The sequence below is a fragment of the Sinocyclocheilus rhinocerous genome, unplaced genomic scaffold (assembly GCF_001515625.1).
Source record: "Sinocyclocheilus rhinocerous isolate Xijiao unplaced genomic scaffold, SAMN03320098_v1.1 scaffold163, whole genome shotgun sequence".
NCBI classification, from domain to species: domain Eukaryota; kingdom Metazoa; phylum Chordata; class Actinopteri; order Cypriniformes; family Cyprinidae; genus Sinocyclocheilus; species Sinocyclocheilus rhinocerous.
This window is the reverse complement of record NW_015627544.1, coordinates 65,605-78,845: the sequence shown is the minus strand read 5'-3', so window position 1 is coordinate 78,845 and position 13,241 is coordinate 65,605. Positions and strand designations below refer to the sequence as shown.

General features: G+C 38.1%; 1 protein-coding gene across 1 annotated transcript in view; it reads right to left on the bottom strand.

Moving 5' to 3' along the window:
- LOC107730858 (calcium-binding protein 7-like) overlaps positions 1-3,093 on the bottom strand; it is a 45,137-nt gene extending 42,044 nt beyond the window's left edge. The window contains exon 1 of the mRNA XM_016541809.1: positions 2,332-3,093. Coding sequence (XP_016397295.1) covers positions 2,332-2,440 — 109 coding nt within the window. The 5' untranslated portion in view covers positions 2,441-3,093. The remainder of the gene's footprint in view (positions 1-2,331) is intronic.
- Positions 3,094-13,241: the final 10,148 nt, after the last annotated feature.

Genomic DNA, 13,241 nt, shown 5'->3' with positions numbered 1-13,241 from the left:
CTTCATTTTGAATAAGGATGGGTTTATGATGAAATATTGCTAACTAAAATAAAGATGCACGGATCTAGCTCACAAATTACATCTCAGTTTCTGCCCCCAGCGTGTCATACGAGTTCAAAGCAAAATATCAAACTCAAGATTCACAAATAAACAACTATATATCCTAAGGACAAGAATGAACATGGCCTACTTCATAAGTGTGAGCACAACTGCACCAACAACTTAGTCCATGAGCTACATTTCTATTTGCTGAACAAATCTGTATAAAACTGTTATGAGGATGAAACCCAGTGATCTGTCTCCTCATATTTACTCTATGTTTTCCATCTCTGTGGATATGCTACACATCTGATCTGGGGTGACCACATGCGGCACAGTTGTCCTTTGTGAACATGCAGGCACATTTGCAAATAGATTGACTGTCACATTCACACAGGGATATTTGTGTATGTACAGAACGTGCACAATAATGTACTACAGGAAACATCCATATGTGGCCCCTCACGTCTTGCACTTGCACTTTCTCGCCATTTAGCTTGTGTTAGTACAGACCAGCAGGTTTTCAAGGGTTAAGAGCATGAGAATCGGCCTTGAGAATTTGGGCTGTATTTTATTTAACTGGATGCACTGATAGAAAACATCCCTTGATGAATGGAATTGCAATGAGGTGCTGAGATACTTAATTAAAGCTTAATCACAAAAGATTGATCTGGAAAGACACTTTGAACTGAGCTGACAATCACACCAGTCAGACGTCAATATACAAGGTTTAATGGAAAAACTCATCTGAATGAATGCATTTGATGGCACATTTTGACATTACAAACCCCTACATTACAAACATTTATACTTTTGCAATTAAATAAATTGATTTCAAATGTTGTCAACATGCATAGACGTTAAATGAAAAAGCATGGGATTTGGATGCAATCTGATTACACTAAGCTGATTATAGTTTGCATTTCACATGTAACCTATACCTAAAGCATTGCATGGTGGTAGAAAAAAAAACAGCATGTTCTTTTGTTTTGTTAAATAAAAAGAGATTCATTTTTCTGTATTGAGCATGCTGTGGCTAGTTCAAATTACATTTTAAAATAAAAAGCCATTTATTTTGCTGGTATTGATCATGTAGACCACAGTGTGTCGAGTTAAAATGACATTTTAATGATTTTATTTAATTGAATATTTATCAAGGTAAACCAGCTGTTTTTCAATACTGATCCTGGAGGTCCACAGCACTGCACATTTTGGATGCCTCTCTATCTGACGCACCAGTTCAGGTCTTGGTGCCACTATTTATGAGCTGATGATATAAACCAAGTGCGTTAATTAAGACAGAGTCATCCACAATATTCAGGGATCCAAAATGTGTTAGGGATATTCCATGCATTGGGAAACACTGGGGTAATAGTATATGTATAAATCAACCAGTCTATTCATTTGCATATGGTATAGTGCAATATGTTTCAGATTCTAAAAAATTAAAAGTGTTGGTTTTATGACATGGTATCAAAAACTCTGTCACTGAGACAGGTGTCCACATTAGTGCTGCGTATCACAAACAGGTCTTTTTGCTGGCTTATGAGAGACCTACTCACAAACCATCATTTTAATCAGAAAAGCTAAACGTGTGACTACTTCTGTTTTTATACGATTATATACAGTAGGATACTCATCAGAGTAAACTTTCCGACACAAATGAGAAACCGTGCTATGGAAATACTCTGTCAAATTGAATATGCATCTTTAGTTTAATATGTTTCATGATCTAAAAAACAAAACTAGTATTTCCTTTACGGATAAGAATAGTGTGTCAAAGACTTCATATTTGGATGCACTTCTAATTTACTCACACATGCACATCATGAAAAGGTTTAAAGTCGAAGAGATGCCAAAACTTCAGCATACCACTCACAGGTCTTTCTGCTGGTTTGTGATAGACCTACTTTCCATAAATCACACCATCAGATTTATCCACCTCATAGAGCAGGTAAACAAAGGCACAGGTAACGGGATTTTCACGCGTTTTAAGTGAACTGCGCTGTGCCTTGTGCGTGGTGCTGAATCCTTCCAACTGTTCTAACTAAACAGAAAAAAAATAAGTGTTTCTCTTCACTGTTCACTTACAACATATTTTAAGTGGAAATTGGGTCATTCAGATACGGGGTGGGGGAAAATCACCAAAAGGTGCGCAAAACACCGACCTTCTGTCCAGGGAACAGGTCGAAATACACTAAAGTAATGCAAGAATTAGTAAGAATGTATTCGTTTTTATATAAAATACAAGAGAAAATGGGCTTCAAACAACACCTGGACCCTCTCACTCACCTTCCACCTCATCCTCAGGAAGGTTGACCGGTGCCCGGTACGACAGGATATCAGGAATGGTGCAGATCCCCCGGTACATCAAAGTGGAAGACACAGGATGCATAGGCATTTTTGCAATTTATGTTGACCAGCACGTGTGTATTGATCCTCATATATGAGATTTACTGTCCAGGCGGCAACTTTTTACCCCACAGCAGATCGGACTGAACCCTCACTGGAGATCACGCGTGGAGTGGATTCCATGGAAAGGTCCGATGGTATACTCTCGCAGCGTGCGCAATTGCGCAGCCCTCTCCAAGAAACCAGGTGTAGGGATTTACAAGTCTTCACAGGTCACTGGTGGTCTAGATGTAAAGGCTTTGGGGTTTAGATCTTCACAATATAAGCAAACCGCCCGGTCTTTAGATTGTTGTATAAATGACAAAGACAACGAATTACGGCGGCTCCATAGGCGGGGAAACTAGCAGATCCTCATAATCCACCAGCTCACACGACGCGCATGAAACAAACGCGCATTTTTATCAATGCGACAAAGTATGTGCGCGTTTGGCGAGGTTGCGTGGAACGATTCGATCTCCAGGTCGTTAGACAGTGATCTCCATATCATTGTTTTCTCCTCAATCGCTTCTTAAGACACAGCAGGTGAGCCTCGAGCACGCACTTGTTGGACAGCGTGTGCGCACTGCCAAGAACAATGAGTTAAAAATGCGCTTTACGCGTGTGTAGTTGAAGGTTACGGTCTTTTTCTCTGAAGAAATCCAGTTTTTTTTCTTGTGGCAAAAAATCTAATATTTAAAAAAAACAGGAAAAGGTGTCATCGATATAATCAAACTTTCCAGCTAATCACAACATGCAGATAAACGAGCTGTGCTGTGCGTGGGGAGGCGCGGTGTCCGGGTTCCCTCGCGACGAATCTATATTTAGTCGGAGTGTAAGCTGCTGCTCGATCATCTCCACGAGGTATTTCCCGCCGCAGGTGTTGGGAGGCGTTTACACAGGGCGCGTTTTTGCGTTCAACAGCTAGACGGAGCGTTTTGAAAAGTTGCTTGTTTTTAACCTGGCAGGATGGCTTACGGCGCTCACTTAAAACGCGATATTTACTGAACATGAATATTATTTGCGTGAGCATATTTATTTTTAACCCTATAAAAAACTAGGCCCATGTCAAAAACTTAAATTTAATTTTTTGAATGATTAAAATTGAATGATGAAAAATAAATAAAATGTATACAAAATTGTAAACATTTACTCGGAACATTTGCTCATTAAATCAAACCAGTTTGGAGTATGTCTTTACAAGTCTCATATACTGTAGGCTATTGTTATTTCAAATATTATTATTTTTAACTCAATGTGTTTCTTGTTGTTTTAAAAGTGACATTTCATGAAAATCTGACTTTTCCAGGTTTTAAGTGCTATAATCAGGTCCCTGGTGCATATATCAACCAAGGAAACGTGAAAAAGATTAACCCAGTAACTTTGTTTTGGTAAGCCTTTTTCTGCAAGCATCTGAGAAAACCAGCAAGTCTGATTTCGCTCCCTTGGTGATGTGGCAAATGGATCTCATTATAATATTACCGCCTCTTAATCTGTAAATTTCCACCCACAGCGCCATCATTTTGATTTGGCAAGCGACAACGGTGTACCAGCTCCAATGCCATGGCGAAAGTTTGAGCAAAACATGCTAACTGTTGTGTCTTTGGCTGCACAGACGAGCACAGAACACTGTTTAGAGTCCCAGCCTCAGACGACACAAGACAGCAGTGGATTTATTGATTTATTAAAGAAACAGACCCGAAAAACAGCGTATTTCTGCTTCCACTCAAAATAGGCATTTTCAAAATGTTATAATAAATGATCTGTGGAGTATTTTGAGCTGAAACTTCACAGACACATTCTGGGGACACCAGAGACTTATATTACATATTGTAAAAAGGGACATAATATGTCTCCTTTAATGTAATTATCTGAGAAATTAATAGTAATTTCTGAGTAAAAAATTGTTTCACCACCAATTTTTTTCAGCGTATAGGCCTACAGCAGTTCAATAAACAAGGAGTTAACACTGAGCAACTTGCAACTTAAACCTTTTGTTGCAGCAGTAGCGTTCCTGAACAAATTAGTATTGAATCACTTGAGTTAATGAATCAGTGACCCACCCATAAAACTTTCGAGCTGTGTCCGAAATCGCACACTGTCTAGCATGTACTATATTTAGTTTGAAATTTATTTCATAACTGAATAGAGTGGTGGAACTATGATGTCACTTTGTAGGCAAAAACCCGGAAGCAAGTTAGCATTTTAGCACTTCCGGTTTCATCGTCCCAGAGTCAATTCTGGGGATTTTGGTTAAATCCCCTAAAATAAGGTCCGTGGTTCACACAAGCTCAAGATACTTTCACGTTTTATTCTGCGACATAAAACACACCAGTTACACCCCACTCGTGATTTTTTAAAACTGTTACGTTTCTTTAAAAAGACGTTTGCTAACAAGTTGCTAAATGGCACTACAGGTGCTGTCGGAGACATTAAACGTCATCACGCTGAACAATTTATCAATTTACAGTATTTTCCAATTGTAGTATAATTAATAGTACAATTATTGTAGAATAACCAGTTAATAGTTTCCCGCATTTTATATTGTTGTTCGACAATGGTTTTTTTTGCTTTGCCCCGAAATGCAACACAAGTGTTCGGATGGAAGATGCTTGTTTTATCGCTTTCCTACTGATACGGAGACTCTGGGTTCATACCATAAAGTAAACTCGTATGATTATTCCATGTAAACACCATGCATACAAAGTGACGTCACAGTTCGGACGTGCTTTATAAGCCACGTTGTCACTGTCATGTGACCTATCAACGTCAGTTGCGTCACTTCACTGCCATTCACAAATCCTCTCCCGTGGTTTCATAGTAAAGTGTGCATCGAATTCAAACATACATCGGCTACTGTTTTTTTTGCATTCCATTGACCTTATTCTCCAGCGAAATAAGCGCGTCACCATCTTTAGAATATTGTCTTTGAACTTCCGTTTGTGCGGTAGCTCTCTATATTTCTATGGCATCGTTGTCTAAGAGTAATTTAGCTGGTAAAGTGGATTTATGTATTGTAGAGTTTACAAAAGTTATCGTGAGCACTGTAATGTTTAAAGCAAATGTCGTAACAAATGTCAGTAGACCAGTGAGGTTTTAAAATGAGCGGCTCATTCATAAATTCGTGAGATCACTGTGGAAATACAACCGGAAGACAGAAGACAACAAATGTGCTGCTAAAAAGGGGCGGGGCTACATAAGATCAATATAGTATAGAAGTAGGCATATTCAGACACAGCGTCGTTTCTGAATGAATAAGTTCTTGGAAAGAATCGTTTAAACTAATGACTCAGTGACTAATGATTCATAAAGACCATCACAATTGTTTCATTCCTGAATGAATCATTGTTTTTGCCCCTTACAGATATATGAACAATTCTGTGGCATTTTCTGAATTTCTGGCCCTGATATAAACACACAATTAAAAACATGCACAGAAGAAAGACAGGAACACATCTTGAGTGAAAAATAGCACTAAACGAACACATCCTCCATATGAAACGCCCCCTTACACAGCATTCTATGTGCAACACCACTATCAAGCACATAAAACTCTCATTCATTCTCATTCATTTCAGTGCATGTATTTCTCCACGGGCAACCGTGATAGACGTGATTCCCAGACCCCCCTAAAACAAGAAGAGATGTGACTAATGTTTTCGCTGGGCTGGGACAGATCCCATCCCCTTTGGCATTTCTTTAATGGAAACTCGTCTTTAAAAATTCACATTCGGTTTGATAAGCAGTGAGTTACTGCTGTTCTTAAACTCAAAGGCTTTGTCAGATTTGTCCAAACAAGAGACTGAAAGCATTCCAAACTCTAGCGCGAGACAGCTCAGAAAAAAAGATGCTTATTATTTTGCATGTGCAAGAGCATCCTGTTGGAAATGCATAGCACTTTGCAATGCAAACATATAAATCAAAAGGTGCTTGGCATGGTGGAAGCCATCCACCGCACACTAATCTGTCTCAGCGTGGGTGGGTTATCTTTGCTTTTCTGCCCAGATTTCTGACATATCTGCCAGCAGGTGTTCAGGGGTTTTCCGGATGCATCCGTCGTCAAATGCACTTAGTAAAAAACATATGCATTCTTTCTGAGACATGTGAGTCTTATTATGAGTTATCTGGTGGTGTGATGGATTTGGGTGGTGTAATGACACCATTGTCTCCTCCAGCTGTGGACCGGAGCTCCTGCGACAGGACCCAGGTGCACATATCAAGACCTGATGGCCTATTACGACTGGTGCACTCTCAACCTCCAACGCCCAGATTTTGAGGCATTTTCTAGCCCCTCCACATAGTGACAGGTGTCCCGTGTTTTGCACACACACATACTCACACATCTCAGCGTAAGAGCGTCAACTTTTCACAGTGTCACCCACGTCTAACGCTGAGTGACAAGAAGAGAAGGGGGCTTCTTTCCGTCTCTCTTCACTGCTCCTGACGCTCTCCTGGGTGCATCACCTGCTTTCACAGAGAAACACTCCTCCAAGAGATTTTCATTTTTAGATCCGGCCCATTGACGGGAAGCATCAGCTGTGAGCTTAATGTCAGAGGTTAAGAGGTACCCATTAGGGCTGCACGATAAATCGCATGCGATATTTAGCGGCTTTCTGACAAGATGCGCGTTAAATATCGCATGCGATTTATCGTGCAGCCCTAGTACCCATAATGCATTGCTCGTTCTTAAGCGTGGCCGATAAGTCTGATGTAAATTAAGTATTACGCTATCTTGACAACATAAACTCCAGGTTTGAAAACCTAATAACAACTTGAACGCTCCAATGCATGCTGTCTTTCCTTTCTTACTCGTTTCACAAAGGAGTTCCTTAGAAGACGAATCTCACCAAAACATGTCATAAACATTACTGTTATACAATCCTTTCTTTTAATTATAGGAATAGTTCATCTAAAACTGAAAATACTGTCAGTATTTAGACTCATGTCTTTCCAAACCTGTTTGACTTACTTTCTTCTGTGGAACACAAAATTAGCTATTTTGATACATATTCTAGTTTTGGTTGCCTTTTTTTTACCATGCTTTACAAAAAAAATTGTGAATGAGGCTTTCAAGCTTCAAAACGATTGTAAAGTTATCATTAAAGTTTTAAGTCTTCTGAAGTCATACAATAGCTTCGTAGATCAAACCATAATTTAAGTCATTATTCATTGTTAATCTTCTGATCCAGTGCAACTGATCAGTCCGATCCATGAATTAATTACTCTGAATCAATCAATTCATTGCTGATCATTTCTACAATAAATGGTGAGTGAGGGGTTTAAGCTTCAGCATCATTGAAGTTATTATAAGTCTTCTGAAGTCATAAATGCTTTGTAGATTGAAAATCTTTGATGATTATTCACTGCTGATCTTCTGCTCCAGTGTAACACTCAGTAGTTGAACCAGATCAGTCCGATCCATGAATGACTTTGAATGAATCAAAAAATTATGTATTTATGATTTGGACTGTTGGACTATAATAAATGGTGACTAGGGTGTTTAAGCTTTAAAGGGATAGTTCACCCAAAAATGAAAATTATGTAATTAATTACTCACCCTCATGTTGTTCCAAACCCGTAAGACCTCCGTTCATCTTCGGAACACATCTGAGAGCTTTCTGACCCTCCCATAGACAGCAAGGATCCTTACACGATCAAGGTCCAGAAACATAGCAAGAAGATGGGTAAAATAATCCATGTGATATCAGGGGTTCAACCGTAATTTTACGAAGGTAGGAGAATACTTTTTGTGCGCAAAAGAACAAAAAATAACGACTTTATTCAACGATTCGTCTCCTCCGCATCACCCTGGCGCCATTTTGGAGAGTATCCACTGAACATAAATGGCGTATGCTGTTCTGTGTCAGCTGTGACACAAACTCCAGAAACGTAGCAATGTCCTTGCTACGTTTCTGGACCTTGGTCGTGTAAGCACACTTGCTGTCTATGGGAGGGTCAGAGAGCTCTCGGGATGCATCAAACATATCTTAATTTGTGTTCCGAAGATAAACGGAGGTCTTACGGGTTTGGAACAACATGAGGGAGAGTAATTAATGACAGAATTTTCATTTTTGGATGAACTAACCCTTTAAAGCGATTGTAAAAGCATCATTAAAGTTATAAGTCTGAAGTCACACAATAGCTTTGTAGACTGAAAATGTAAGTAATTAAAGTGCCCCTATTATGGATTTTTGAAAATTACCATTCATGCAGTGTGTAACACAGCTCTAAGTGAATGAAAACATCCTGCAAAGTTTTAAATCTGAAAGTGCACCGTGAATGAAGTTATTGTCTCTCAAAAGAAAGAGTCGAATCTGAATCATTGAAACAAGTTGACTGAGGTCAACATGAAACATTAGCATATTGCCCGTAGATCAGTCCGATCCATGAATCAATTCATTGAAAAAGTTCATTGAAAAATAATGGATTCATAATTTGGACTTTGCTGCAATAAATGACTGGGGCGTTCAAGCTTCAAAAAAGTTTCCAAAATGTCATGGACACGATTCATATGAATCATGCATTAAGTCATCTGAAGTCATAGACTAGTATTGTTCCAAGAAGTAAAAAAAGCAATACAAGTTTAAAGTGTCATGAAGGTGTGTAAATAATAATTTTTCCTTAATAATTTATTCTTTAAAATTTGCATAAGGCTGAAAAAAATACTGGAATGTATAGATACTTTAATTTAATTAATAATGTTCATTAAAATAATGTCAAAAACATCTAAAAACCATAACAGTTAAAAAGAGACTTTTTCATTAAACAAAACTAATAATAACAATTTCCTTTCATTTATTAATTTTGTGTAATGCTGTAAAACAAACGTTACTAGACTGTCTAAATACGTTCCATTTCCAATAATATTTTGTCTAATTAATAACTATTATTTTTCATTTAATAAATAATAATTTTCATTATTAAAATTACATCAAAACGACTAAAGAAAACTTTATTATTATTATTATTATTATAATTATTATTAATTTCTTTAGAAATAATAATTTATTTTTCTTTTGATTTTAGGGAAAAATGTAACCCGGACACATCTGGCTTCCAGGAAATTCACCCTATTAAACATTTGTTGCAAAAGCATATAATGCAAGTATAAGCACACAATGCCTTCAGGGAGAGCCGGATGAGTCCCTGCATGGGTTCCCTTTCACTTCGGTCCATATTGATCCCTGTATTGGCAGTGCCCACTAAATACAAAAAGCAAACGGAACCTCTTAGTAAACTCTATTCAAACATCTGCACAAAACCTCCACAGCACAGGGCAGCATCCAAAAGGTCACTCAATAGATTCCACTGGACTTTATTAGAACACATACCGAAGGGTCTATTGTTCACAGGGCATGTTTCATTCATGTATAGCGCAGAATCGAATGGCCCTCCAGAGGGACTGTCTGGAAGGTTTCACAGTGCATCATTGCTCTTAGTTTATATGTCGATCTCTAGAGGGCAATGTGGAGAGCCCGTGGCTCCTCTCTGCTGGTGGGCTCCTGCAGTGGCAGACATTGGATTCTGGCTTCAGAACATTTCTGTGGACACCGAGACAAATTTGAAAAACAGCGTGAAGTGCCTGTTCACATATTTTATTCATTACCTCAAGTTTTCAGTATGCTCTCTGGAAGTTAAAAACTCTTTTAAAAATATGTAAAAAATATGTAAGTAGTTAAAGAGTGCATTTAGTGGATTGTTTTCATCTGAAGCCAGTTAGAGTGACGCGGTCAATCCCTCGGAGGCAACCGCAATGCTAATGCTTTCCTAGACAATTCAAAGTAATAAAGATTGTGACCTCTGAATTTTTCTTGTTCTCGAGTAAGTACGACTTGAGAGCTCACCAGATTCTTCACCATTATTCTGTACTATTCTATTCTATTCTATTCTATTTTAGGCTGTGCTTGCGGTACATGATTTTAAAAAATTCTATTAATAATAATTTTAAAATTATAAAGAGAAATTTATTTATTATACTTCTTATAATATTATTTATATTTATTATTAATAATATAATGAATATTTTTAAAGCACTGATTTACTGTTCCAAACCACTTATCGTAAGTATGAACTTCACCTCATATCTTGTAATGCTCAATTTTTGTTATCAGAAAAAAATTCACATGGCAGACAAAAATAGTGAAGAAATTGGATTACAAACTGAGACAGACTAAATCCATAAGAACTGGCAACATCTCCAAGATGCTTCAAGAAACCTACCTGCAAAACATAGTTAAAATATGTCTAGCTGTGGAACATGCATTATTCAGTTAGATAAAATGTATGAGGTATAGAGAAATAGTATTTTATGATAAATATATAAACCTGGTTATTGTGTATTTAAAACACATTCAGTGTATTAGTACTTTTACAGAAATCATACCGGTTTCTTATCTGTTTCATTAATGTATGATTAACAAAGATGCATTGCTCTAATTGTATTAGCTTGTTTATGTTAAAACTGTATGAAAACTTAATATGCATTTCAAATATATACATTTTAAATTTAGGCCTAAATATTTGGAATTGTGCCAGATAGTAACTCCCCAGAATACCTTAGCAATCATCTAGGAATGCCCTAGCAACCACATAGCAACGAGCTAAAAAACACTCTGAACATCTTAGCACCCACTCGCAGTACAGGCAAGCAGCACTCATATTTTCTTCAGAAATGTAAGAAGCTTTTTTGAAGTGCTGTGTGTGGATGATGGTGTGATGCTCTGGGCTGTTTCTGCCTGCAGGCTGCATGCGGGGATCCAGGGAATGTTCAAAGTCAATAATATCACTGATGTCTCTGTAGAGGGAAAATAAATAAAAATTCTCTCCTGCATTTGCTGGTCATTCTTCTAATAGACTGGATAAATGAGAAGAGACTAAATGGCAAAGCTGCCGTCTTGTTTACATGCGCCCTGCCCTTGTAGACATCATCAATTAATTGAGAGAAAGAGAGGATCAGTTGGAGCGTAAAGCAGTTTTTTTCTATATGCTACTGTATATATATGACCACACAAAAATAATAAAACGTATAGGTCTTTATCTCAGCAGAAGCTGACAGAATATTCTCTGTAACAGTTTTCTCTGAGGGAAGGGAGAAAATTATCAACAAAATAAAGCACAACTAATATTTGAATATTTATGACAGAATAATAAAGACATTTTTATGAGGTGACATTGTCCAACAGTGACAGCAGCAGATACATTTCAGAAGAACGCAATCTCTCTTTTGTCTTTTGTTTGTAAGAGGAGACGATGTGATGTTCATAACAGGTGCATAAATCTGCCAAAAAATCTACATAAATCTACATATAAAATCTACATAAAACTGCTGAAATATAAAGACATCATCACTTCTGATCATGTCACAATCACCTTTTTTAAACTAAACAAGTGTTAAGAAATCAAAGCAAATAGCAAACTGAATTATAAATGTTCTTGCTATGAAATAATTGAAGTTGTATTATATATATATATATTATGTTATTATTATATTATCGTTATTATTATTATTAGTATATAATAATAATAATATGCATGTGAATAAATTTATGTCACGCTCCGCTACTGTGAGGAGCACAGAGCGAGGAACGAGGAGACAAGGAGTTGACTTCAAACACAGAGACTTTAATAATATCCAAGGAACCAGGAAATCACACGTAGCGGGGAAAAACGACATTCAATACCAAAGCAAGAAACTCGGAAACACAGGGTTTAAGTAATAAGGGAGGAAACGAGGGAATTGGGGAAACACAGCTGACATAAATCGAACATAATGGGAGGAACAGGAGCCCTCCGTGGGCTAAACTCAGGAACTGGATCCCTCTTTGGGCTGGATTAGGGGGCTGGAGCCCACACTGGAGTGAGCTCTGGGGTTGGAGCCGACACTGGAGTGAGCTCTGGGGCTAGGATGAGAGCGGAGAACAGTCTTTTTCTCCTCATCCTCCTCCTTTGGTTAGAGGTGAACGGCGCGGCTGGTGGGCTTGACATCGGCGCGGCCGGCGGGCTGGAGAGTGCCGTGGCCGGCGGGCTTGACTGAGGAACGGCCGGGGCTAGACTTCGGAGCGGCCGGCAGGCTTGAGAATGCCGTGGCCGGTGGGCTTGACCAAGGAACGGCCGGGGCTAGACTTCGGAGCGGCCGGCAGGCTTGAGAATGCCGCGGCCGTGCATGCGGGGATCCAGGGAATGTTCAAAGTCAATAATATCACTGATGTCTCTGTAGAGGGAAAATAAATAAAAATTCTCTCCTGCATTTGCTGGTCATTCTTCTAATAGACTGGATAAATGAGAAGAGACTAAATGGCAAAGCTGCCGTCTTGTTTACATGCGCCCTGCCCTTGTAGACATCATCAATTAATTGAGAGAAAGAGAGGATCAGTTGGAGCGTAAAGCAGTTTTTTTCTATATGCTACTGTATATATATGACCACACAAAAATAATAAAACGTATAGGTCTTTATCTCAGCAGAAGCTGACAGAATATTCTCTGTAACAGTTTTCTCTGAGGGAAGGGAGAAAATTATCAACAAAATAAAGCACAACTAATATTTGAATATTTATGACAGAATAATAAAGACATTTTTATGAGGTGACATTGTCCAACAGTGACAGCAGCAGATACATTTCAGAAGAACGCAATCTCTCTTTTGTCTTTTGTTTGTAAGAGGAGACGATGTGATGTTCATAACAGGTGCATAAATCTGCCAAAAAATCTACATAAATCTACATATAAAATCTACATAAAACTGCTGAAATATAAAGACATCATCACTTCTGATCATGTCACAATCACCTTTTTTAAACTAAACAAGTGTTAAGAAA